Raw genomic sequence first — 27,477 nt, forward strand, 5'->3', positions numbered from 1 at the left:
GCCCCTCCGACTAGAAATAGACTAATAACCTGAAGTATATGCTGTAACTAAAACAGTTCACTGAACTGAGACTGACAGAACCGATGTGAAGTGAACTCCGGTCCATCCATCTCTCTGGCAGCAGCTCGTGCCTCGTAGACCTCGTTAAACCACGCCCCCTCCGCTCATTTAAAATGCAAAGATGTCAGCCAATCACAACAGTGGGCGTTTTTACTGAAGTCTCACAGCAGACACGCCTCTTGAAGCAGGGCATTCAGCCACAGGGCAAACAGCAGTATAGAAAAAATGCCTTTTATTTCTAAATGATGACATTTTATGATGTAAAAATCATACTAACAATATAAGTACACCTCAGGAAACATTATAAAATAATAGAAAAATGCCATGCCATGGGACCTTTAACAAAACTCAGTACCGAATTCTCAGACTAATTAAATTCATGGCTTAGAAAAGGCAACATAACATCTTTTGGTTTAAAATATAAAATGTGTTTTATTTCATATTGATGTACAAATTTACATGAAAAAAGGCAGCATCTAAAATAGTAACTTGCACAGGAAGGGGTAGATAATGGACATACACAAGACATGCACATCACAAAGAGACTAGAACACGAGTGTGGACGTTCAAAGCCCTCCTCTAGTCTATAAATATTATTATATAGACATAGGCCACCCATCCCACAATCAAAATGCATATAAGAAATAAAGATAGAGAGAAAGCATGGTTACAATATGTCATTTTATATAGAGTCAAAATAAGTTTTACTTTATCATATTTTACAATATGGAAATAAGGTGGCTGCACATTTAAAAAAAAATTAAGCATAGATTCCTTTTTTTTCTTTTTTCTAACTAACACACAATAAGGCCAGTATTGATACTTGCATGGGAAGCATTTGGTCAGCCTCACACACCATCTAGGCACAAAACAGGTGATCTTTTCAAAGAACAGAAAGTGCTTAAGAAAAAAACTATGTTCCCACTGTTTTCATAATGTTTGTTGCTACTGTAAAACTGGTATACGGTCTGACTGCATCTGAACTAAACAAGAGCTTCCGAATGTAGGCCATCAGTGACCATCAGTGACAAGCTCTTTCATACAATGACCACACTAATATAACTCACCACTGCTAATTGATGAGCCTAAAGTACCATTTTAAGACTTTTTTTAGTGCACAATTTCACTAACTGGTGAGGGTTGCATTATGCAATAACTGACCAAGTTGGCTGCTGGAAGACACCTCAGTGACCCCAGCCTGATGCAGCATTCCCAAGCTATGGGTTAATTTTGATGATGATATTTAGACTAAGACCTCATTTATCATCGAGGGCGCTTGCGAGTTACAAAAATGAGGACCCTACGGATGGCAATCAGCCGGTCCTTAAGAGTGTTCATGGCAAGGATAGTCAGCTGGGCTTTGTTTTCCAGCGGCAGCACAGCCAACAGCCACCAACACCACGCAGGACCACTGGGGTTCCCCTGAGAAAAACAGGACCAGAATCAAACATAAGTATTAAATGCATTAAATTAGCCTGCCATAAAAAAATTATAATAACCACATTAACCTGCTTATAAATGCAAACTACAGGCATTAAAGGTCCCATGGCATGAAAATTTCATTTTATGAGTTTTTTTTTAACATTAATATGATTCCCCCTAGCCTGTATATGGTCCCCAAGTGGCTAGAAATTTTGATGGGTGAAAACCGAGTTCTGGCTGTCTTTCTCTGCCTTTGAGAAAATGAAAGCTCAGATGAGCTGATCTTGAATTTTCCTGTTATGACATCATACCAGGAAAGGTTACCTCCCCTTCCTCTGCTTTGCCCGCCCAGAGAATGTGGAGAAAATGGATTCAGTTTATCAGTCGCAATGTCAGCACAGGCTTTACAAACAGACTTTACGATATGGATTCGACAGCACCGCGACAAACAGTGATCACAGATCAGGCATTAATGAACACTGTAACTCAGTGATTTCTGATGTGTAGCTAATCATTCAATTTCACTCAGACTTTCTTTCTAGATTGTTTAATGATCGCAGTCTTGATGCCCTAAGCGTAATGCATCAGTGTATCAAGCCAGTGACTAAAACGATTGTTTCCGTTAGTAGCATGAAACAAATCAGTTATTTAAGTGATTAAACTACAGAGAGCGATCAAAGGACACTCTTTATAATGTCCGGAGCTGTCAGTCACACGTCGCGAGTGTATTTGCACACTTGCCCAAACTGCCGTTATAATGAATGACGCTGTTATGCTGCAGAAAGCTCTTACTGTATTCCTGTCAATGTCGTCTTTGCTGTTGTGGTGAAAGCATTTTGTGAGAGAAAACGCGTTGCAATGACGAGATCACTGCATTCACGCGATCAACAGACTGTCTGTGTACTCAATGCTCATCACTGCAGCCTTTCATGTGATAGGAATAGATCATAAAATAATGCTATAATCCACACTTTGAGGATTCGTTCATCTCTACGGCTGTAATGGTACATTACATGTGTTTCAAAGTTCGTAGAATAAGGTGGAAGAAGACAGAGTCGACGTGACTGGGACTGTTTATTCAGAACTCTCAGATACAAATAAGCTCGCGTTAACAGCACAGCGCTCTCAACAACTCAGTATAATAAAACTTCCTCCAGCTCTCCGTGGTTCACTAGTGCCCAGTCAGTCTCTCTCTCTCTCATGCGTGCAGTGCCTCGCTAAACCACGCCCCCTCCGCAACATAATCTAACACTCATTTCAAATGCAAAGATGTCAGCCAATCACAACAGTGGGCGTTTTCACTGAAGTCTCACAGCAGACACGCCCCTTGAAACAGGGCATTCAGCCAGAGGGGTAATAACAATATAGAAAAAATGCCTTTTATTTCTAAATTATGACATTTTTTGATGTAAAAATCATACTAACAATATAAGTACACCTCAGGAAACATTGTAAAATAATAGAAAAATGCCATGCCATGGGACCTTTAAAAAATGTGAATTATACACTGGTATATTACACAACAGACAGGGAGGTAAGATTACGATGAACGAGCATTTAGAACAAATGTGGGACTGATTTGGTGCAAACATTCACCTGTGGGTCAGAGTCTTTGACAGGCAGCTGCCCAAAGTGGCTGATGATTTGACTCTTCATATCATCTTTAAGTGAAGTGAACCAGGCCATTGCCTGATCATACACAGAGTCATGCAATTTCAGGAGCTCGGTCAACTCCTCTCCTTCAACCTGAACATAAACGTGCATAAAATTAGGTCAGTATTGAAGACTGGTGATTTTTTTTCTCTCTTTCTTTCATACACACAATACAACTTTTGGATTTGGACTTTCTTGCACTCATAGAATGCAAAAATATGTTTATACCTTTTGGTCCTCCAAATATTCAATCTTGGCTGTGTAGTATCCATCTCTCTGCCCATGACTGAGCACTTTGAAACGAGCAATGCCTATGGTGTCCACCACGGAGCGTCCATCAGGAAAAAACTTGACATCTTTTACCTCCAGCATACAGCCGTAGTCTGCAAACCTGTAAATCATAGACCTCACCCATTTAACTCAATGCAACCTTAAAATGTTATGCAATTCATTATTAACACATTAACACTACTTTCTGATTAGGGCCCAAACATACTATGAACACATAATTCTTTTGTGTTTAGCCACATGCTCCGCCCAAAAGAGATTCGGCCATTTTGCATTTAGTGAAAAGTGCATGCAGTGAACTCTTAAATACTCCTTCAAGGGGATTGTCAACATTATAATTTGCAAAAAGATTTTTGATATTAGAATGTAGGGGTGTAACGATTCACTCGTTTTCTCGATGCATCGATTACAAATCCTGACGATGCATATGCATTGATCTTGAAACGTGCATTTTGAATCGTGAACAGTTTATTTCAGCCGATAATCGATTTAAAATGCTAAGAATCGAATGAATCGTGATTCAATAGCGATTCAGTGCTTTAAAATTAACATTAGATTATATCTACTAAATGCGTAAATTAATAGAGACGTTGTGCTGCGTCATCCGCGCCCTCACAGCTCGCCTTCACAGATGCGGTTTACCGCCTTCACTGGAGTGCTCTCGCACTGTCGCTCACTGACACATGTTTGAGCTCTCCTCAGGATGGCCACTGCGACCACATGAGCAGATGACCGCTCTCTATCGAGAAAGGAATTGTCCCGAGTCAAACCGCAAGCCATTGTCAACTGCCAAGTCACCGCGGTCACTACTGTTGAAATAAGTAAAATGCTTTCATTGCGTGGGAACATCACCGTTATTTTATATAAAATAAAATACTTAAGTTTTAAATACAGTAGGCCTACCCGAGCAGTTGAAGTAAAACCCCGCTTATTCAAGGATGAACATTTATTGCATGGATGGAGCGAACACATTTGTGTAAGTGTCTAAAATGCATACGCACAGTTCTGATGAATGATACATGAAATTTTACTTAATGTCGTTTAATTGAATATACGAAGGAAACTGCTAAAGTAACTACAACATTACCAACACTGAGATAAGAGCGTGCGGTTTATATATCAATCAGATGCGCATTAAAGTTGCATCCGTTACTATAGCAGCAGTAGACACCGATGTTTTCTTTCATAATCATAATAAGGAAAATTATCCGTATAAAGAGACCAAAGAGAGTTTTTCTTTCTATTCTGTGAAGAAAATTTTGTTTAGGATTAGTTGGAATAGTGCATGATTTAAGAGTCTCTCCATGCAGCATTGTGTGTTTAATGCCAGGAAGACTTTAATAGGTTGTGTAGCCATTAACATTATCCTACGCAATAGTTAGCATTAACTAACAATACTTTTAAAGCCTTTTAAAATTCTGGCTTGTGTACATTTCTATAAATGCCATTTTATATAGGAAGTGTGTTATAAAAATAAAACAATAAAGTAATATGAACTAACATTAAAAAAAACCCAAAAAAAAAACACTTTAGTCCATTGTTACACTTTACAATAAGGATGTATTGTAACTTATTGCATTAGTTAACTTGACCTAACCAACTAACCTGGTATTATGTTTTATTTTGCAACACCTCTGTTCAGCATTAGTTAACATGAACTAACCATGAACAACACCTCTGTTCAGCATTAGTTAACATGAACTAACCATGAACAACACCTCTGTTCAGCATTAGTTAATATTTGTTAATGTTAGTTAAAGGGGTGGTAAACCACGATTTCACTATTCTAACTTTAGCTAACGTGTAATGTTGCTGCTTGAGCATAAACAACATCTGCAAAGTTACAACGTTCAAAGTTTAAAGTTTAAAGCAAAGGGAGATATTTGCTTTTAAAGAAATCAGTTTCTAAAGGCCAATTTATACTTCTGCGTCGAGTGTACGCCGTAGGCTACGCGCGTAGCCGACGCCGTCGTGAGCATTTATACTTCTGCGCTGTTGTCTGCGTCAATGTGCAATTACACATGCAGACGCGAGGAGGCAGTGTCCTCGGGCATGTTGGTGTAATCAAGAGAACAGCCGAAGAAGAAGCAGCTTGTTGTGTAGAATCTGTACATTCATGTCGGAATATCAGCAGCAGTGAGAGAGCGGCTTTTCTTGCAGCTTGAGTTGTTGTATCTAATACAAATTAAGCATCTCTCGTTGATTAATAAAGTTAAATAAGGCGATCTGGCGCTGGAATGTGTTTGTGAAATCATGCGGTGCTCGTGGCCGCTGTTTTCAGCAGCGGTGGCTCGAGCAATCGATTGCTGTTGTGGAGACTTCATTCACGAAATATACCCTAATGTGTCCCTGTTCTTGATATCCAATTACTGATTAACATCTTTGGTTTTAATGAGAATGAGATAAATAAACTATACTCAGCGGATCTATGTATTTATTTACTACCATAAAGAATCGCTGGACTGCAAAATATTAGCAGACGTAAGGAACTATCATCCAATTTCTGGACACACACACACACTCCTATCGCAGATTTTTTATTTATTTATTGACCTGAGGGAAGGGTTCTGGCAGACCAATCACAGCGCTTGCGGTCCGCGTAGAATTGACGCGTTGTTACATTTTTGGAGAGGTGCGCGTCAGGCTACGGCGTAGGGTACGCGTATCCAACGCGTCTATGCGTAGGGTACGCCGTACCCTCTGCGTACACTCGACGCAGAAGTATAAATGGGCCTTTAGAACTACAGCAAACGGCCAGTAGGCGACTACACACATTCCTCCCGGGTTGGTGACATCAACAGGCTCAATATTTACATAAACCCCTCCTCCGAGAATATTAAATAGGGGGGGGTGAGGCCATTTTGTATCGCGGCGCTGTTGTGGTATAGTAGGCTGGAGTGTTGTTGCCGCAATGCCGAGGAAACGCTGTTATTTTCATCCGGATTGCAGGTCTGGGGTACTTGCTCTCTTCAGCCTTCCTTGGGACGGGGGTGCGTTGCAGAGCGTTTAACATACAGCATGTTATATGCACGTGTGTTTGAGTCAGCGGGGAATCAGGCGCGCGCAGGGCTCCCTGCAGCACATCTAACAGAGGAAAACATCCACCGTCTTCGCGATTTCAATGCCAGATTTGCACAACGTCGGCTGCGTGAAAAAAACACTGCCGGTGCGTGGATGCACGACGCGCGCGCTGCACATTTCACGGAGGACAACACAAACTTCCACAAACTTCGCGAGTTCAATACAGGATATGCACAACGGCTTGTCCTGAAAGCTGGATTTACAAACAGAAGCTGTTCACGGGCCACAACCTGTAAGTCTGATTTATTTTTCATCGATGTGTTTTCCTGTAATAGGTTGTAGCAAGGAAGTAAACAGATGACAACGCTGTTCTGCAAACCAGTCTGTTAAATGCTCATTCATACTTAACGTTATCCGACGAACACCTAACGTTACAAACACTAACGTTAAAATCTCAACAGCGAACCTGGCATTAGTGTAAATGATTCTTTGATTAGAGCTTTTATGTATTGTTTATCTACAGGCTTGCTAAACATGGTTCTGTGTGTGATTTGGCTAACTTACTAGTTAAAGCCAGGTGCTTAGTGTTTGTTTTGGGTTAGTTCTTGCGACAGATATTTGGCTATAAACGTTCTAAAAATACAAAAGTTAAAGTGCCATTCAGTAGCGATCACTATAGATCCGCAGTCTTTACTCTCGAGGACTGAACAGGTTCTGCTCGATCATCTTCACTCAAATGTTCTGGGTCTGATTCGGGCTCAGATTGGTATGGTTTTATTGACGCCGTTGTTTCTATAACACTGACCAAAGCACAGCCTCCGGTAAGGGGCGTGACGTTTCCGACGTGCACTAGGCGGTTAGCGAATCACAACACACTGGGCCAGCTAACCAATCTGAGCCCATCGCGTATTTTTGAGGGACCGGCTTCATACAACCCGGAAACCATCAGACTGTTTTACAAGGAGGGACAGAGCTGTGTAGAATAAAGGTCAAATATATGAAAAATAAGGCAATTTTTTTTTAAACGAAGCATGAACACATGTTACAGTGCACCCCACAAACACAGTCAAGCCTTCAAAAGAATGCGTTTTACCACCCCTTTAATAAAAATCCAGCTGTTCATGGTTTGTTCATGTTAGTTCACAGTGCATTAACTAATGTTAACAAGATTTTAATAATACATTAGTAAATGTTGAAATTAACATTAACAAAGGTAAAATAAAAGTGCAGTTCATTATTAGTTCATGTTAACTAATGTAATTAACGAATGTTAACTAATGAACCTTATTGTGAAGTGTTGCCGTTTTTTTTGCCCACTCTCTGACCTCTGAAGGCCGCTGTGTTATTCACACCCTGACTAAGACACATTAGGGGAAGCATTTTAATAATCCTATGAATGCATAAAAAATAAATAAAAAATGCATAATCGAATCGCATCGAAATTTAATGTGAATCGTCTCGAATCGAATCGTTCTGAATTGCCAAAAATCGTTCTTGAATCGAATTAAAAACCTATGAATCGTGAATCGAATCGATTCGCTTCCTACCCAAAGATTCACAGCCCTACTAGAATGGTTTGGCAGTGGGCGTGGCAATAAAATTTTTGTTTTTGTTTGTTGCATTAACTACTTTGTATTGTAAACAATACATTTTTTATTGTTACAACGACATTTCATACCAACACACCTACACAATTACTGCTGCATAATTTATTGAACTGGCTTTATAATACATCAGAAGCAGAAAACAGGAAAAAGCAAGTATTTGCTTTATAGGCCAAACCCGAAAAAATGGTGCCAATCCGTGAAAAATAGTAACATTTTAAATTTTGAAGCTTTGCCAACAGAATGAAAGCCTATTTAAAAACCCCCCCCAAAAAAAACACTAGTTAAATGGCACTGAGATTAAAAATTGTTTCAGTGGGGACATTTCTGTCCTTAAAGGGTTAGTTCACCCAAAAATGAAAATTCTGTCATTAATTACTCACCCTCATGTCGTTATATGAGGGTGAAAATCAAAAATCAAAATAACACCTTTATCCAACTTGTTATTGTCTTCCGTGTGTGCCTCCACGACGCATGCGCGAGAATATGACGTAGCGCCAGCGTTCGGGAATCCATGAAATGCAAACTTAAGCCCAATTTAGAGAACTACGCCGAGACCTAAAGCACGATCAATGTAGAATTCAACAGCTTAGACACGCGCGTCTTCCTCTGCTTGTAAACAAATCGCTTCTGGGTCATGTGTCCGAACGCCAGATCTGCGTCATATTCTCGCGCATGCGTCGTGGAGGCACACACGGAAGACAATAACAAGTTGGATAAAGGTGTTATTTTGATTTTTTTTTGCGCACAAAAACTATTGTCGTTGCATCGTAAAATTATTGTAGAGTCACTGTGGTGAGATGGACTTTGTAACAACGTTTTAAGTGCCTTTTATGCGTCTTGGGAGTGTAAATGTACTGAATGCCAATGGAGGCCTATCTGAAGCCTTTCTCAGCCATCAGCTTTCAACAAAAATATCTTCATTTGTCTTCCGAATATGAACGGAGGTCTTACGGGTGTTGAATGACATGAGGGTGAGTAATTAATGACAGAATTTTCATTTTTGGGTGAACTAACCCTTTAAGATCCTACGTGTAACTATTTTATGTACCTAGTGAAAAATATTTATAAAAAGGAAATTACATTTATTAAAACTCCAATAAAAACACTTCTGCTAAAATGTACGCAGTTGGGATTAGCACAGGCATAATTATTATTATTTTTAAAAAAAAGTGTCCTGTATACACTTTAAAATCTTGCCAATACTTACAAAGCTCTGAATGTTGTAGCTCCTCCTTACTTTTAGCAAGCCCCTATAGCGTTATAGTCCTTCCCGCCCACTGCGGTCTCTATTATGGCCAGTTGATAACTAGAATATCAAAAATCAACTGCAGGCAGTAGATCCTTTTCCTATTTAGCATTTAGAAAAATCTTCCTAGTGTTGTTTGGAAGGTAGACACAAACTGCCAGTTTAAATCTAGATTGAGATCTTATGATTAGGGTTGGGTACCGAAATCCGGTTCCAATATGGCACCGGTACTTATATAACCGGTATGTACCGGACCGAATCAGAACGCAGATTTCGGTTCCTCATTTCGGTGCCAAAATTCAAACGTGCTTTCGCACTTTGGCTGAGCCAGAGACAGACGCTCAGCGCTGGTCACATCACAACTCATGACAACTATTCAGTGTTTTCAACCACATCATGTTTATTCCAGGTTTCAGACATTTAAATGCTCATAAGTAGGCTACTAGCAAAAAACACACCCTGATGTCTATGAAAGCGGCTATGACAATCCTTTCAGACGATTATAATTTGACTAACGTTACATGTTTTATTCACATCAGATACATGCACATTATATAGTAACTATAGCGTTTACTCTGTTCTTCTTCCAGTTCACTGGTCACTTACTTTCATGTATTTCGTGAGACGAGAATGCTCTCAAGTGTTGTAAATCCGACAGATCCGATTCTGAGGCGCAAACTAACATGGCGCCGCCCATTGCGCTTTATAGATCAACTAACACACATTCACTCACACATTTGAACATCAGATAGTTCGTGACACAGTTAAGAAGTTTGTGAATATTTTGAATAAAAAGAAAAAACGAAATAAACCCGATACAGCTGAGCTGTCAGCGCTATTGCGTCTGCTGTGTCATCATGTGAGAAACATGACGCGTCGCCATGGAAACATTAAGACGATGCGTTCTAAAATATTTAGCCAGAGAATATGATCATATTTCAAAAAAGAGCTGAAGCTCGAAGCTGGTTTGTAGCATACCAAGAATACAGACGACTGCTGTTATTATTGTAATTAAGAGTTATATTAGGCTTGTTGTAGTTGGGTTAGGTGGCTTAGGTTTTACTGTGAATTTGTAAATAAGTCAATTATAATTTGTAAATAAGTAAATTGTGTTTTGTATTTATTTATATTCATACATTTAAGTATACATTAAACTTTTAATAAATGGTTCAATTTAAATAAAAAATAAATAAATAAAAAGCCATTTAATGTCATCCACCTCGTTTTGTGGCCTTTTTAAAAAAAAAAAGTATCGGTTCAGGCACCGTTTAGGCACCGGAACCGTTTTAAAAGTATCGGTTTGGCACCGGAATCGAAAAAAACCCAAACGATACCCAACCCTACTTATGATTGTTCTTTTACTGCTTAAGATTGTATGTTCTGTAATTTAACCTGGATGAATTTAAAATGAATGTACTATTTTTCAGATCAATATATTTATTTCTTTAAGATATTTCATCTGAATCTTACTCTGCCTCTTTCTGCCTGTCATTCCCCTCCCCCTCACTCTCACTCTCTGTATGTGTGTGTGTGTGTGTGTGTCACTTTCTCTTCATGGTGACAATTCAACCCTTTTATATCATAGGCTATCACAAATAACTATCACTTTAGTGTAATAAATAAGTAAAAAAAAACCTGAAACAAACACCATGAATCAAATACTGGCCTTCTTGACTTACAAAATTTTGTAATTAAACTAAAATTTCGCTTTTAAAATACTCTCCTGTTTAGATGCATATTGCCTGCCTTGCACAGTTAAGCTGATGCCACCGGGTTGGGCTCGTCATCGCTGCTCGCAGCTTTAATTTTATATTGCAATTTCATATTGTTTCTTTTTAAATGCGTTTAATTGCATATTTTTACTAAGAACTATGAATAGAGGCCAGTATTACTGATACCAATATTGCTACTGATGTCTCTTTTAAATAGATTTTTCTCAGTTTTATCTATTAATTATAGCAATTCAACACTACAGTATATAATTGAAAGCCATAATTTTAAACATTTAATAGGTTTGAAAAATATAACCTTTGATTTAATTGAACTTAAAACAATCTTCATCTTCACTAGCTATGTCTATGCGGAAGAATGAATATCTACAGTCAAGGAAACTTTGGATATTTAATCTGCAGCTACTACTTCTGTTGTTAGGTAGTAAATATACAGAAAATGAATATAGTAATCAAAATGTAAAATCACTGCACACTCTTCCTCACTGTATAAATTAACTATAGATAATTCATTTTTAAAGCTACAAAAAGTTAATCAAGAGTAGTGAGTGAGAAACGTCAGGTGCGTTCAGAGAGAGCCACTTCACAGCGCACCAAATCGAGTTTTCCTTTGCATTATATTGTGCTTGAATGGTTTAAAAGCACTTGAATGAATGAGAGCATGATAATATACTGCAACGCTTGCAAACAGGTACCAGGAAAGAAACAATACTGCGTTAATTGTTAAAAAAAATTGACAGCCCTAGACGTTTGTTCATTTTGTTGCTTGCAATAGTAAATTGCAGCAGTAGCGAACCGTGACTCTTGGACCTTGGCCCCCTCCAAGTCCCTCTAAACTAAGCCTAAAGTCAGCCTTAAAGTCAGCTTACAGTGTTCTCTTTTATAATACTGCATGTTACCTTTGACAAGAAATGCCACAAGCAAACATCAGTGAGCGTGAGATTTATCACAAAAAAAAGAAGAAAAAATTGCATCACACAATCAGTGTGTTATTTTAAAACGGAATATGGTGACAACTGGCCACAATACCCTAGCTATTTTATCAGGGTATTTTTTCTCCGATTGTGTTCCTCACTGTGGGTGGAACGCGTCATAATCATAGCGATAACAAGTCCCACCCATTAAAAGGAACAATGTGATTGGTCAATTTTCCTGTCACTTGAAATTCGCCTGTCATTGACTTATGGCTTGGCCAGCTGGACCACCAATCATAGAGCTGAAAGCGTTAGGAAAAATCCTAATATGGATTAAAAGGACGTCTATACAACACAAACTGAATCAGCAGATTTGAAGGGGTTATTTCCTCAAAAAGGTTTAGATGTTTATTGTCAAATTATAAATTACTAAAATAACATTAGAACTGATTACTTTTTATTAAAAAAGTTTTTACTTAAACTATTGTTTAAAAGTTCATAAATATTTTTTACAATAGTTTAGGCCATCTCTGAGGGCCCTGATGGTTACCCATGAATTGCAGTGTATATTTGTGGGAATCTTTGATGTTTTTAACTCACTACGAGTGTAGTCTCTCCTTTTTCCCCTTCCACTCCACATCTTACCAAGCCGTTTTTTAAAACTGATGAGAACTAACCAGCACTGAAATAGGGCATTTCATGAACCTTTAATTGGTCGACCACTAATTTAAAATTAGGTTAAAAAAAAACCTTAAAAACAAAACTTAAAAAAAAACCCTTACCAGTTACTTTATGTATTCACCTTTTGAATTGCAATACCATACCAAAAAGATCTCCCTTTATTATCAGTAAATCAATGTAGACCCACACTTAAAAAGGCCACTTACCCTTTCAGTTCATCAGCAATGCACATGCCAAACTGTTTGGTTCCCGTTTCCATAGATCTGCGTATCATAAGCCTGTATCGAGGCTCAAAAACATGCAGTGGGCAGGGAATGGTAGGAAATGCCATGGTGCAAACAAAGATGGGCACTTCCTGGTTCAAGCTGAAACAAGAAGAGAGTACAATATGCATCACATGAACAAGAGACAATACCAATGTCCTGGCAAGCAATGGAGAACAATTACAATATAGATATGTGATGAATCATTAATTGTTCTGGGTAACAGCCTTTGAGATGTGGTCAAAACCTAGGTGTGTGTGTAGACAGACATGGTACAGCAAAGGCCAGAAAAGTTAGGAAAATCACTATATCCAAAGCCAACTTACTTTGACAGTTCTTTCATCTCTTCTTCATGTACTTTTTGCCTTTCTGCTAACTCGTCACACAAGTAGCGCTGCAATACTTCTTCCATTAGAAGGGTTATGTTGTACGCTCCAGTGGCCAGATACTGCACAAAAGAAAGATATGTGCACTGGATAAGACAGCATCTCCTCAATGACTAATCTTACTAAACTGAGTTTCTGAAACAACATAAGAAAATTAAACATAAGACATAAGAAAATTAAAGCAAAACCATAATAGATTTATGCAGAACATGGGTACAGTTCCTTAAGGAGAGGAGAAAATGTTCATACAGGTCAGGGCTGTATAGTAAAATAATGAAGTTAAAACAATTTCCTTATTCACAAGTGTGTGTTAACCACAATTATCTAGGCCCATGCAGACCATATAGTGATAAAACTGCCATATGTTTTTTCTAACACAATGAGCCTGTAGGTGGCACCGATTTATTTAAAAACTGATGACAATTTCCCATCTTTTGGTGTCAATTATTTAATAAATTTATATGAATTCAAATAATATACTTACATAATTACTATATTAAAGGGGTGGTAAACCACGATTTCACTATTCTAACTTTAGCTAGCGTGTAATGTTGCTGCTTGAGCATAAACAACATCTGCAAAGTTACAAAGTTTAAAGCAAAGGGAGATATTTACTAGCGGATCAGCTGCGCGAGACAAACACTGCCAGTGTGTGGATGCACGACGCGCGCGCTGCACATCTCACGGAGGAAAACTTCCACAATCTTCGCGAGTTCAATGCAGGATTTGCACAACGTCAGCTGCGCGAGACAAACACTGCATGTGTGAATCATGAACGACGCACGCGGGGCTCCCGCTGCACATTTCATGGAGGAAAGCTTCCACAATCTTCGCAAGTTCAATGCAGGATTCGAAAAACGGCCACAAGCTGTAAGTCGGATTTATTTTTCATCTATGTGTTCTCCTGTAATAGGTTAATTGTACGTTGTAGCAAGGAAGTAAACAGATGACAACGCTATTCTGCAAACCAGTCTGTTAAATGCTCATTCATACTTAACGTTTTCCGACGAACACCTAACGTTACAAACACCTAACGTTAAAATCTCAACAGCGAACTTGGCATTTGTGTAAATTATTCTTTGATTAGAGCTTTTATGTATTGTTTATCTACAGGCATGCTAAACATGGTGTGTTATTTGGCTAACTAGTAAAGCCAATGTTTAGTGTTCGTTTTGGGTTAATAGTTCTTGCGACAGATATTTGGCTATAATCGTTCTAAAAATACAAAAGTTACGGTGCCATTCAGTAGCGATCACTATAGATCCGCAGTCTTTACTCTTGAGGACTGAACAGGTTCTGCTCGATCATCTTCACTAAAATGTTCTGGGTCTGATTCGGGCTCAGATTGGTATGGTTTTATTGACGCCATTGTTTCTAATACTACCCAAAGCACAGTCTACCGGTAAAGGTAAGGGGCGTGGCGTTTCCGACAAACGTGCACTAGGCGGTTAGCGAATCACAACACACTGGGCCAGCTAACCAATCTGAGCCCATTGCGTATTTTTGAGGGACCGGCTTCATACAACCCGGAAACCATCAGACCGTTTTTACAAGGAGGGACAGAGCAGTGTAGAATAAAGGTCAAATATATGAAAAATAATGCGATTTTTTTAAAAACGAAGCATGAACACATGTTACAGTGCACCCCACAAACACAATCAAGCCTTCAAAAGAATGTGTTTTACCACCCCTTTAAAGCTACACTATGTAACTTTTCCGTCCACTAGAGGTCGCCTGTTCAAAACAAAAGCGTAGTTTGATGACGCCGTGTTTGAGCACAGAATCTTGGGACATGTGGTCTTCACCTCACAGCCGGTGGAAAATAGTCAGGATAGGACTCGGGCAGAAATCATGTTCATGGATGCGATCATTAACATTACTGTAGTATGAAGCAGAGCATGACTGAGTGTTGTGGAGCTGAGTAACGCCGGCTTCACAACGCACGCGTAAGCAGTGCGTATGGAGAGCGGGAGCCACGCGTGTCTGTTGTGCAGTCACACCGGCAGCGTTTGTCTCGCGCAGCTGAACCGCGGCTCGTGTATTGCAAATACAGACGAATATTGTCCATTATGTCACATTTTCCGGTCTTCTCCTCCGACCACTGTCTGTCTCGTGCTTTGATTTATGATGGGTAGCATATATCTGCTGCAAATGCGACCGTGTTCCCCTCTGTCTCAAACACACATGCATATAACATGTTGAATATAAGTAGTTCACATGATAAATGTAACATTAAAGTTAAGATATGCTTCTAGTTTTAATAATTTAAACAGGCCTTTGAAGTTTGGGCAAAAACTTCTGGCAGTGTTGTGTTTTTGTGTATTTCATAATTTTTTTCACAGCGCTGGATGTCGTATGGTGATTGTGAAACACACGGAGCACTTCACTACATGATTTCGTTGTGAAATTTGATATTTTTCATGTTAATCAGGTCAGCTGCTTATTCAATTCCCCTTTGAGTTATTATTTGATCTGATTCATAATCCTTACACGTGACAGTATCAAATTTTATATATTGTAATATAATGGTATTGAGTTAATTTACAAAACAAGTTAATGAATTTAATAACTTTTTTCTTTTAACAAAAACTAGGACCATTTAAATATAAGAATTCACAAAACAATGTATAAACAAATGTTTCAAACAGATTAACGTGCAAAAGAACTAATAGGGATACACATAACAATAGGTAACACTTTACAATAAAGGTCCCATTAAGTTAACATTAGTTAATGCATTACCTAACATTATCTAACAATTAGACAGTGACATTTGTTACATTAGATATTATTTTTGTTAGGTTTTAAAAATGCAACGGTTTATAAATAAATAAATTGCAGCTGGTCCAAAACGCAGCAGCTTGAATTCTTACTAGAACCAGGAAGTATGACCATATAAGCCCGTTTCTGTCAACACTGCAATGGCTCCCTATTAAACATTGTATACATTTTAAAATCTTGCTAATTACTTACAAAGCACTAAATGGTTTAGCTCCCCAGTACTTGAGCGAGCTCCTAAATACATTATACTCCATCACGTCTATTGCGGTCTCAAAATTCTGGCCAGTTGATAATACCTAGAATATTAAAATCAACTGCAGGCAGTCGATCCTTTTCCTATTTAGCACCTAAACTAGGAAACAGTCTTCCTAGCACTGTTCTGGAAGCAGACACACTCTGTCAGTTTAAATCTAGACTAAAAACACATCTCTTTACTCTTTACTAACATTATCAATTTGTATAATTCAAATCAGTTAAATTATTGTTTTTAGGCTGCATTACCTAGGTCAACCGGAGCCGGAAACACTTTCCATAACACCTGATGTACTAGTTACATCATAAGAAGAATGGCATCTACGCTAATATTAGTCTCTCTGTTTATCCTGAGGTTGACTGCAGTCAGCTGGATCCGGGCCGGATCCAGATCAGATGGCAGACCTGCGCCTAGACATGACCAATGCATCCCTGAAATGTCTGCAGAGACAGTGTCAATTAGACTCCGATCTTATGAATATTCCGATCTAATATGACTTCTGATTTGTAATGTTGCCAGAATCATAATCATACACTGTTTGTTCGTTGGCCAGAGGAGAACTGGCACTGAGCCTGGTTTCTCCCAAGGTTTTTTTTTCTCCATTATGTCACCTGATGGAGTTTTGGTTCCTTGCCACCGTCGCCTTTGGCTTTTGGCTTGCTCAGTGGGGACACTAAATATTCAACTATATCACTGATCCGCCCGCATTGACACTATATGATAATTGAAATGAGCTGGATGACATCACCGTTTTCTCCAGAGAGGCTGTACAGCCGAATCAAGTTCTGTTGCATTATTTTCCCGTTTAACACTGTGAAGCTGCTTTGAAACAATATGCATTGTAAAAAGCGCTATATAAATAAAGGTGACTTGACTTGATTGTTAGTTCATGTTAGCTCAGGTCAATTAAACAATATTAATAGATACAACTTAGATTTAATAATGTATTAGTACATTTTGATATTAACAAACTAAAAATGAAAAATACTTCTAAATGTATTAGCATGTATTAATCTTAGTTAATGTTAACCAATGCATTACATAATGCAAACTAATAGAACCTTATTGTAAAGTGTTAATGAACAATAATAAAAAATCAGAAAATTTTCAATCAATATCTAAGGCATGTTTTAGGTCAGATTTAAATGTAAAAATGTTTAAGTTTCGAAATACATAGCCTATTAAGTCTTTAGCGTTCATTACAGCATCAAACTTAATACTTATAGCAAATAGAAAAATCTGAATGAGTGTTTAAAACAAATCAGCTGCTAATTTCTAAAATTAGTATTTAAATGTTTCATGGTTTTATCAGGGTAACATCTGCATTTCTGCTGTTCCATAAGCGCCATCTTTTGTCAGAGAGTGAATTTGTATTTTCCATTTCCAATGAGCCACCATTGGATGGTCTTTTCGGAGAGGACAAGTCATATATTGAAAACGTTGATGTGGGTGTGTCTACTGCACACTTCCGACACAGGTAACTGACCAAACAATCTATAATTGTAAAATGTTTTATACTGTAATTAATGCTATGTCGATTAGCATTGCATTATAAATATATATAGGGGTGTAGCGATACATCGTTATATCGGGATATAAAAATGCAACAATATGTATCGTTGATGTAACGATATGATTTGCGATGTAGAGTTGTTTTATCTGAGGCTCAGCTTACTGTATTTATAAGGTATAATTTACGCAAAAAAATAAATTCTGTCATTATGTACTCACCCTCAAGTCGTTTAGTTTAACTTCCAAACACAAATGAAGATATTTTTTATGAAACCTGAGAGATTTTGGTCCCTCCATTTAATGTCCATTCCTCTAAAACGTAAAAGATCCAAAAAATGTCATGAAGGCATCGTAAAAATAATAATAATCAAACGGTCTTATCCTAACCCAAGTCCTCTGAAGAGACACGATGGCTTTATACGATGAACAGATTTACAACGAAACGTATACTGTAGCAAACACGGACATTCAAATGCTTGCGTGAGTAAATGCGGAATTACATTTTTTTGGATGAGCTAAACATTTACAATTTGGGAATAGACATTTTGACACGCTTTCTTGCGATTAGAATGGAGATTGATTGCATTTATCATCTGAAGTGCACATGCTTCCACGGCACTCCTCAAAGTGAAAGCGCAAACATCATTTAAATCACATTTAGCGCGATCGGCTCACTTTTTTTCTTATCAGTGCCAAAGAGACTCAAATAACTCTGTCGTTTTTTATCATTCAGGCAAGTGTTATACATCATTATAATCTGTTAAGTTTCTATTATTTTTTGAGTACAGTCACAATAAAAACAAATTGTTGTGCTTTTTGCAAAATAAAGAAATCAAACATGATGCGCGATCTGCAGCCTCTCTGTCAAAGACGTTCATTCAGATAGTCTTCAGAAAATGACCTCAAGCTTTCTTTGTTTAAATTAGCTCAAAATTACTGTCAGATGTAAGTAATTACCTTGACAAACTATACATCATTTAAAAAGTTCTAAGACTCAAGCTTCCATTTTTTACCTCTTTTTTATTCTCAAAGTCATATAGTGACCGTAATTTGTAAATATGTGTCAGGAGTTATGAATATGAAAACCGCCTCGGTACCTTCTAAAGATTGTATAATATGAGCGTCAGCTGATCTCATTCATAAAAAACTCCTCTATTCTCGTCATGAAGACACACTACAAAACAACATTTAGTTCAAAAGTGTGCAGATGAGGAGAAATATTGATAGATTCTCATATGTCTGTGTCAAATTTCTATACAGAGAAGTGTTATTTATTAAATTGCAGATGTAATCATTATGAGCACTCGATACTCTGATGTGTTGTGTTTTCAGTTCATACAGGCAGCCGGAGGGCGCTCCGTGCACATATATAATCCATATATAGCACGCATGAAGAAGATACCATGTGACATTGACATAAACAGCTTCCAGATTTCATTATAACATGCAGATAGACACGTTTGAAGATAATAAACACACAATCATGACAATATATGGCTTATCTATTTTATTTATACCATGATGGGCGTTTTCATAATAGATTATATTTATAATGCAATGCTATTCAAGCTTTTATAATTCTGTAGAATATTGTAAAATGAAATTTTCTGTCTGATTTTTTTATCCAAAGCCAAATGAGATCACACAAGGTTATTTAAAACATTTGACTTGTGATATTAAAACCATGTTTTTACTCCAAACTTACTTTATCTCATGAATTGTTGTGTTTTAATAAATTTGTGTAATAAATAATAAATTATGGTTTAATAAATCATAAAACAATCTATATTATCTGCCACAACAATTTAAGTTATCTGGTCTACCTTTATGAAGCAACTCTGCACTGTGCCCAAGCAGAATTTCCCCTTGGGGACAATAAAGTTAACTAACTAACTAAGCAAAAACTCACTTCATTTTGATTTCCCCCCCAGAAATTTTTACTTATCTAGTAAATTAATCTTGATTTAAGAATTTTAAATATTTGGACTGGAAACAAGAAAAAATACCAAATAAGAAGAGCATTTTTTGCAGTGTAGTCAAATCTTTTGATCATTTAAAATATATTAGGCCTCTGTTGACTACATTCCAAATAAAATAAACTACAAAAAAATATATTTCCTTTGCTCTGTTGTTCTCTGTCACATAAGCCTATCTGAAGCTCATTCATTATGCAAACTATTATGTTCTTTTGTTATCTCAGGTGTCATCTCATCATTATTCATTAGCTATCACGCCTCCTCGCATATTAGCTTTGTGAAGAGAAACTGTCTTACAAATTGTAAATTACAGTTTTTCTCAGTCGCTTTGGTACATTTCTCAGATCAGAATTGAAATTCTCAAAGCTACCTGTTCAATCTTCACATCATTGTGTCACTTGTGCACATCAAAAAAGCAGTTTCTCATTTCTTTGAACAAGTTGCAAATGCTTGTGTACATCCATGCAAATGATTATGTACAATTCTCTGCTGTTTCCTACATTATCAGTTGCTTATGTCATGTTGATCAAAATGTATTATAATGGGTCTCTGTTGAATAGTCTCACCCCCCACAACATTTAGCCATCAGTTCATAGCATAAGTCTTTACATGCAAAATGGTTGAACAAGTTGTCATAAAATGTCAAGCATATTTCTATACATTTCCATTAGACGTTCACATTTCTACTTTTGTTTTTCTGTTTTTTTTTTCTCTTTGTGCTATGCAGTGCTGTCTTTTCCTTTCTGTATCGCAATGACATGGTCTGTCAACAAATTACAGTACAAACAGTAAAAGCATAAATGTGAATCTTGTCCAGTCTCTTGCATTCAAACTCCCACATACACTAACCTGTAACCTACAATTTACAATAATTGTCATCAAAATTTTAGCCATATTTACATCAGAACATCCCTCCAGAGTACACTGTTATATTGACAACATGACTAAGCAATTTGACGGTCTTATCCGTACACAATGACACACGGACTTGTCATTCTGATGGCACTGACATGTTCATTGACACAGATATTTACTTTTGAGAGATGAACTAAGGATTTTGAGCAAGAGACTGGCTTTTGCAGGTAATCCATGGTGTTTTGCTCTTTGTACGAATTGTTTTGAGAAATGCACTTACTGTTTTGCAAATGTCGAGGATGATTCGAAAAATGTACCAAAGCGACTGAGAAAAACTGTAATATATTGTTTTATGTAAATGAGTAGGCTCAATGATTCTCACATCAGTTTAAAGAAAAAAACCATGCAAATACACACAGGTGTCAAAAGTCTTGTGAACACATTAACTGTGTGTTTTGAGGCCTTAATTTTTAAACAAATTTAGTTTTTTCAAAAACGTGCATAATTACACTTTTGCCATTAATGTGTTTATAAGCAACTGAAAAAAAAAACACAAATGTCAGAGCATGTCAAAACTTCTAAAGGGCCCCAAAAAAGAGCTCAGACTCCAGAGGGTTAAACTGAAGCCCGAACCCGGCCCGTACCCGAGATTCTTTAACCCGAACCGACTCTCATGTGATAACGCAAAATGTTAACAATGTTTGCTTTCTGCCGCCTGCTGTGTTGTGACCGAAATAGCGCGCAAAGCAGTAGCACATGCACAAAACAGTTGTGATAAATGATATAGCCTATTATAATAAAAAAAAAAATTATTAAAAAAAAAAAAAAAACATTATAAAATGAGATACACACACACACACACACACACACACACACACACACACACACACACACACACACACACACACACACACACACACACACACACACACACACACACACACACACACACACACACACACACACACACACACACACACACACACACACACACACACACACACACACACACACACACACACACACACACACACACACTAAGAGGCACATTTTGTTTTAACCCTCTCCACATTTTCACACAATGTCAGTCTATGTATTATCACCAACGCATGCATTCTCGTTCAAATTACCTTTCTGAGCTTGTGAAAGATGTTCGGGACAGTGCTGAATCTTCACAAAAATTTAGTATTTGCTTGTGTTTAAAGTAGTGCTGTCAAACGATTAAAATATTTAATCGCGATTAATCGCATTAATGCCATAGTTAACTCACAATTAATCACAATTAATCGCACATTTTTATTTATTCTAAATGTCCCTTGATTTCTTTTTGTCCCATTATTTTTTCTTATTTTAATGCTCTTATCAACATAGAAAAGTGGATCGGCTTGCTTTGTTCAAATGTTTGTTTTATTGAAAACAACATTGGCATACTGTAGTGTTCGATTTCACACCAACATTCTCACTTGAAGCAGTCATTCACACTTGGAGCAAATAATCGCTCACACAATGTAACACTGTCCATCAATAAAAGGGTAAAAAAAATACTTTGTTGCACAAACAGCCCCTTCAACAGCCCTTTCTAAGGGATCAAAACAGGGTGATACAAAATAAAATTACAAAGTGCACATGCAAGGTAAACTAGGACTCCGCCTATAGTGCAGTTAAACCAGGGGTCGCCAACTAGCGGACTCCGGTCCAAATCCGGACCGCGAAGCCTTTTGACGTAGGCTAATGAAACAGTTAACGTTGCAATGCTCACTGTTACATTCAGACCCAGACGCGCGGTCAAGCATGCAGGTGAATCACACCGGACGCGACATGCACGCCGCTTAATTCACGCCGCAGAATGTCTATTTGCGTCTTTGCATTGACTTAAATCACTCGCGCAAAACGCTTCATTCGCGTCCGGTGTGAATGCACCATCAGAGCAGAAAGCAGCGCTCAAGACAAGCACTTTTAGTTGAAGACCCCTGAGTTAAACCATGGCATAATACGTTTCTCATTTCGGCGTCTCACGCTTGCCATCCACGTCTACTCTTTTAATGGCCCAAACAAGTGTGGGCAGCCGCAGCGTGCCTGATGTTTTGTTTCCGGTCTAGCTACATCCGGAGTGGTGTTGTAGTTTTTCTAACGTTACTAGTTGCTGCAACAGCATGTGAAAAAACTACAAAGTTTGTTAGACCAAAAAGAACGTTAATCTCGCGATAAAAAAATTGACGCCGTTAAAATAGGTTTGCGTTAACGTCGTTAATAACGCGTTTAACTGACAGCACTAGTTTAAAGTCTTTCAAAAAGCAGCGCACACTCATCTCAAACAGAGCACAAATAAGCCACTGAATTAAGTATTTTATTTTCATAGTCATTATTTTTTGTTCTTCAGTAGATAAAGGTCTATAGTTTTGCATATAAGGAGAAGAGCGCTATGAATCGTTCTTCACACTGAAATTGAAAACTGTTAAAAGAAAATGCTCAAACTGCTGCCTAGGAGCGCTGCGCACTGTGACCCTGTGTTCCTTCAAGTGCATCATTCCGCACATGGAATGCGCATAAGTGATTTGTGCTGCTCTGTATTCGAGCCTTTCATATTATAATACTTTTGCACAATGAAAGAATATTAATAGCATATCTTAGTTTTTTGACATTACACATGTTAGCACAGAAGCCTAAAATACTTTCTTGACTGTTGTCATGTCATAAGATTACAGTATGAATGTTTTATTTGTGTATGTCCCAATCAGGGTGCAGGATGTGAAATTTTTAAAATAAATGTTTGTTATATATTTTGTTTGTAACTGGTTGTGTAAAATAGGCACATAAAATCATAAAATTGAAATATGAATCGTATCGCAGAACTTTTTGAGGTATCTGAAAATATTGTATCACTGGCTATGAGAATCGATATTGTATCGAATCGTGATGAACCATCCGATTTACACATTTACTACGTTCCAGCTTTAAATGTAACGGAAGAATATATATATATTTTTTTAATGGTGGGCCATTCAAGATTTTATGCAATTAGCTGATAAAATCTGATTTGCTGCTGTTTTTTTATGTATTAAAGTCATATAAGAGGATATGTTAGGACGTCCACTAAAGATGACGAATACCAATTTTTAAACTTAAAGGATTTTCAGTTTCAACTAAGCATTCAACTCATGAATGAAGCACTATCCATGGCACTATTCATAAGCACTATTCATGGGCCTATTTACACCTGGTCACTTCATGCATTTTCTCTGATCATAAAAAGACCAGGTGTAAATGACCTCAAACATGAGACTAGATTAAAATAGATTTAAATCTAATCGCTCAAACCACTTCAGGAGGTTGTTTGAGATGTCAGACTAAACTGAGCAAGTGTAAATGCATATGGTTCTTGAAGCCATAAGAGTAAAATTTACTCCTTTCAAAATGTAAAAAAAAACTATATTTAAAATGTAAATAAAACGTGTGAGGGCATGTTATACCGGCTTCTCAGACTTGCAACTTGCAGCACTTTTCTGTTGCTTTTGGTGACACTTTATGGAGACACATTATGTAGTCAAGTGTAAATTAAACCGTTTTAACAAATCGGATAGCTATCTGATCAGTAAAAACACAATAAGTGACAAGTGTAATTAAGGCCTCATTTACCTCAGAGAGGTTCTCCTTGCACAGGGGACAGTTAGGGTTGTGGTCCAAGCAGCGCTCCAAACACTTGAGGCAGAAAGTATGTCCGCAAGGTGTGGTGACAGGCTGATAAAACAGTCTGCAATGATTGAGGAGGTTTTAGATGTATACAAAGTTAAGCATTATTTTCAAAGAGAGAATTTATTATTACCTCATGCAGAGAGAACATTCAAAGTCTGCACTGTCCAAAAGCTGTGATGGAATCTGCCTTTCCCAAAAAAAAGTAGGGAGAGTTTTGGATGAATTCACCTTGTCTGGGAACGAAGCAAATGGAGAAAAATAAGGAAAAAAAGGTTTGTACCACTAGCCACAGAGATCTTAGCCATGTACAAAATTCTTTCCTTTGCAATATTAGTTTGTAATTATCTATATTTTTCAACTGAATAGTTTATGGCTTTAAACCCCATACCTTCTTTGGGCTGTTTGCTGGGTGGCTCAAAGTCCTTAGCATCTTCTGTCCATTTCCTTTTTAGGACAGGTGGAACAAAAAGTGAAGAGGCGCCAACAGTGTTTATGTTTTCAGATCTTTGTAAAATAGAATATTTCCCATCTTTGAAATTACTGGAACTGAGTGTTTGTTCCTAACACAAAGAAGAAGAAAAAAAGAATGGTTTTAGCATTGACGGTGCAGTGATCCTATACTGTGAAAATTAGCAAAATTACTTTTATAACATTCAGGCCCGGTTTCACACATGGCTAAGACTAAGCTAGGATTAGGCCTTAGTTCAATTAGGACATTTACGTGGCTTTTATAAACATGCCCTAGAAAAAAAAACATTACTGGTGTGCATCTTCAAACTAAACAATGCCACTCAAACATGCATTTCAGTCTAGGACTAACTTAAGCCTTGTCTGTGAAACCAGGGGTCAGTGTGATATCTTCATTGTAGCAAATTGTTGAAATAATTTGTATCTGTGAACACATATGTAGTAACCTTAGAGCAGCCTGCTTTGGTTCCATCTCTAGGAAGAGAGGAGTGAAGAGAACTGAGGAGGGATGAGGGTTTGATACGAGGGGAGGGGCCAGCTGGAAGGGGTTGCAGGAACGTAGCCAGACCCTCATTCACAAAGACTGAAGAGAACATGTGACTCAGGATCTGTAGATGCACAGATAAAGTTTTACAACAGTAATGTTGGCATGGACATGCAAAACATGCAATAAAAGGCCTAAGTAGGACTGCATAATTAATAGTTTTTAAACCAAAATTGTGATTTTCAAATTTCGATTTGCAAAAGCTGCGATTGTTAATATAGACGATTTGCTTAGTAGTAAAACCTGTCGAATATCTGTGTCAACCTTGCGAGGCAACACAACCAACCTGTATCAACAACTGCAGAAGCATCACAGACAATTCTATGATGAATGCATGGCTAAAAGGTCCACGGATAAACAAACTGTTCTGTTGCAACAGCCGCAACTGACAGCCAAGTTGTAGCAGAGCAGCTGGAAAACTGTTTATTTATTTATTTATTTTTATTTATTATTATGCAAACGTCATAAGGAGATGCGGTAATTGAGGTGAAGCCGCATATAAAAAGGGAGGATCTTGAGTATCGGGCAAGCTGTTCCTGAGGCAGATTTGGTGTGATGACGTGAGGAAGTTGAATGAATGGCGGATCCTGCCTGTTGCCTTCGTTTGCGCTCCAGTTCTGAGACGAGGCGTGTTGGCACAACGGCAGATTGAGAGAGAGTTCCCGTCAAAAACGCTTCCTCATTCTCGTTTTAAATCACTCAATGTTGCACCCGTGATATGCACCAAACTGGTCAGTGATTTTCCCGTTTGCCATCCACACTCTTTCACACCTGTGCTCTCCATTCTCACACCCTTTAGATATCGCATACGCACACACATTCTCACGCACACAAATTTATGCCATTCATACACGCGCACAAACATTAACATACGCATCCATTCTCACGTTTGAAAAACGTTTTTCTTTTTATATACATCAGTTTTGAAGTTATGTGTATCGATATGACGTTTTGATTTATTAATTTTATTGTTTTGTTTTCTTGTTAAAAAAAAGGTGCTGTTTGTACCGGGTCTAAGGAAAGACGTCCACAGTTTCCGCTGATGACACTGGAGCTTTCTATTCCTATGGGAATAGCCCTACAGTCGTGTAACCTTGTGAAATGTGAAAAACAAACTTTTTCAACTTGAAATTGAGCTTTTTTATTTAAAGTTGTTTTTGTTGTTTCTTTTATCTATGCAAACTTGTTCTGTTTTTCATTTCATTTTGTTTCATTCATTAAATTAATTTGAGCAGTTATCTGGTTTCCTACCTGTGTAGATATTTTTGTTTTCTCTGCTCATATGTAACTGGTGGCTTTTAGAGCTATCTGGGAACAATTTAAATTTGACAGTTTTTTTTACTGTCTGGCGCCCGAACCAATTAAAAACAAAACAAAAAAAAGACAAATAATTTTGGCAGCAGGTGTACCACCGTTACAAAGTAAACTTCAATTGCTCAAGCATTTGAAAATGTCACACCATATGACAAAACTTCACGAAGGTACTGTGAAATAACAGATGTCTTATGTTACATGGCTAAAGATTTCACGCTGAAAGGCGCACGTGCATCCGCCATGTTAAGCTGGGTGCGCACGGTGCGATTTTGGCCACAATTTGGCCGTCTGAGACAAATTTTGCAAATCCTAAAAGATTCCTCTGATCCTAGGCTTAAATCTGAAGTCTTTGATCGTTATTTTGACATGTTCACCGTCGGCCTATTAATGACCGCTGTCACCATTTCAATCCAGCATGTAATGCAGCTCACTGTCACCGAACGAGTCATTGATTGATGATATAAAACTCTGGACGAGTTTTCTAGCGTGCGTCCGTTTTTAGCGCACCTTGACTATCGTACAGTCTGACATTAATGACAACTTAGATCTTACAGTGTGACATGGCTTACAGCGGGGATCATGTTCGTACAGTCTGACAAGGAGCAATCGTGAAGGACTATTAGAAATCGCACAGTGTGCACCCGGCTTTAAGCAATAAGCACTGAACGAATAACATGGTCCCGGCTGTAACATTGCACTAGGTAAATTAAGAGGATGACATCTAGTGGAGAAGACTAGTATTAATATTGACGTCAACCCGATATTAAATGTTCAATGTTTGCAGAAATAAATACGAAAATAATATCGATT

General features: G+C 37.8%; 1 protein-coding gene across 1 annotated transcript in view; it reads right to left on the bottom strand.

Annotated features, from left to right (window-relative positions):
* Positions 1–276: 276 nt before the first annotated feature.
* The window catches only part of lonrf2 (LON peptidase N-terminal domain and ring finger 2), a 52,812-nt gene continuing 25,611 nt past the window's right edge, over positions 277–27,477 (bottom strand). The window contains exons 4-12 of the mRNA XM_079813012.1: positions 25,256–25,417; positions 24,730–24,901; positions 24,472–24,574; positions 24,285–24,399; positions 13,212–13,333; positions 12,829–12,987; positions 3,364–3,526; positions 3,079–3,228; positions 277–1,482 (exon numbers count right to left, since the gene is read on the bottom strand). Coding sequence (XP_079669138.1) covers positions 1,324–1,482; positions 3,079–3,228; positions 3,364–3,526; positions 12,829–12,987; positions 13,212–13,333; positions 24,285–24,399; positions 24,472–24,574; positions 24,730–24,901; positions 25,256–25,417 — 1,305 coding nt within the window. The 3' untranslated portion in view covers positions 277–1,323. The remainder of the gene's footprint in view (positions 1,483–3,078; positions 3,229–3,363; positions 3,527–12,828; positions 12,988–13,211; positions 13,334–24,284; positions 24,400–24,471; positions 24,575–24,729; positions 24,902–25,255; positions 25,418–27,477) is intronic.

This window comes from Gobio gobio, assembly GCF_949357685.1.
Source record: "Gobio gobio genome assembly, chromosome: 3".
In the NCBI taxonomy this organism is placed as follows: domain Eukaryota; kingdom Metazoa; phylum Chordata; class Actinopteri; order Cypriniformes; family Gobionidae; genus Gobio; species Gobio gobio.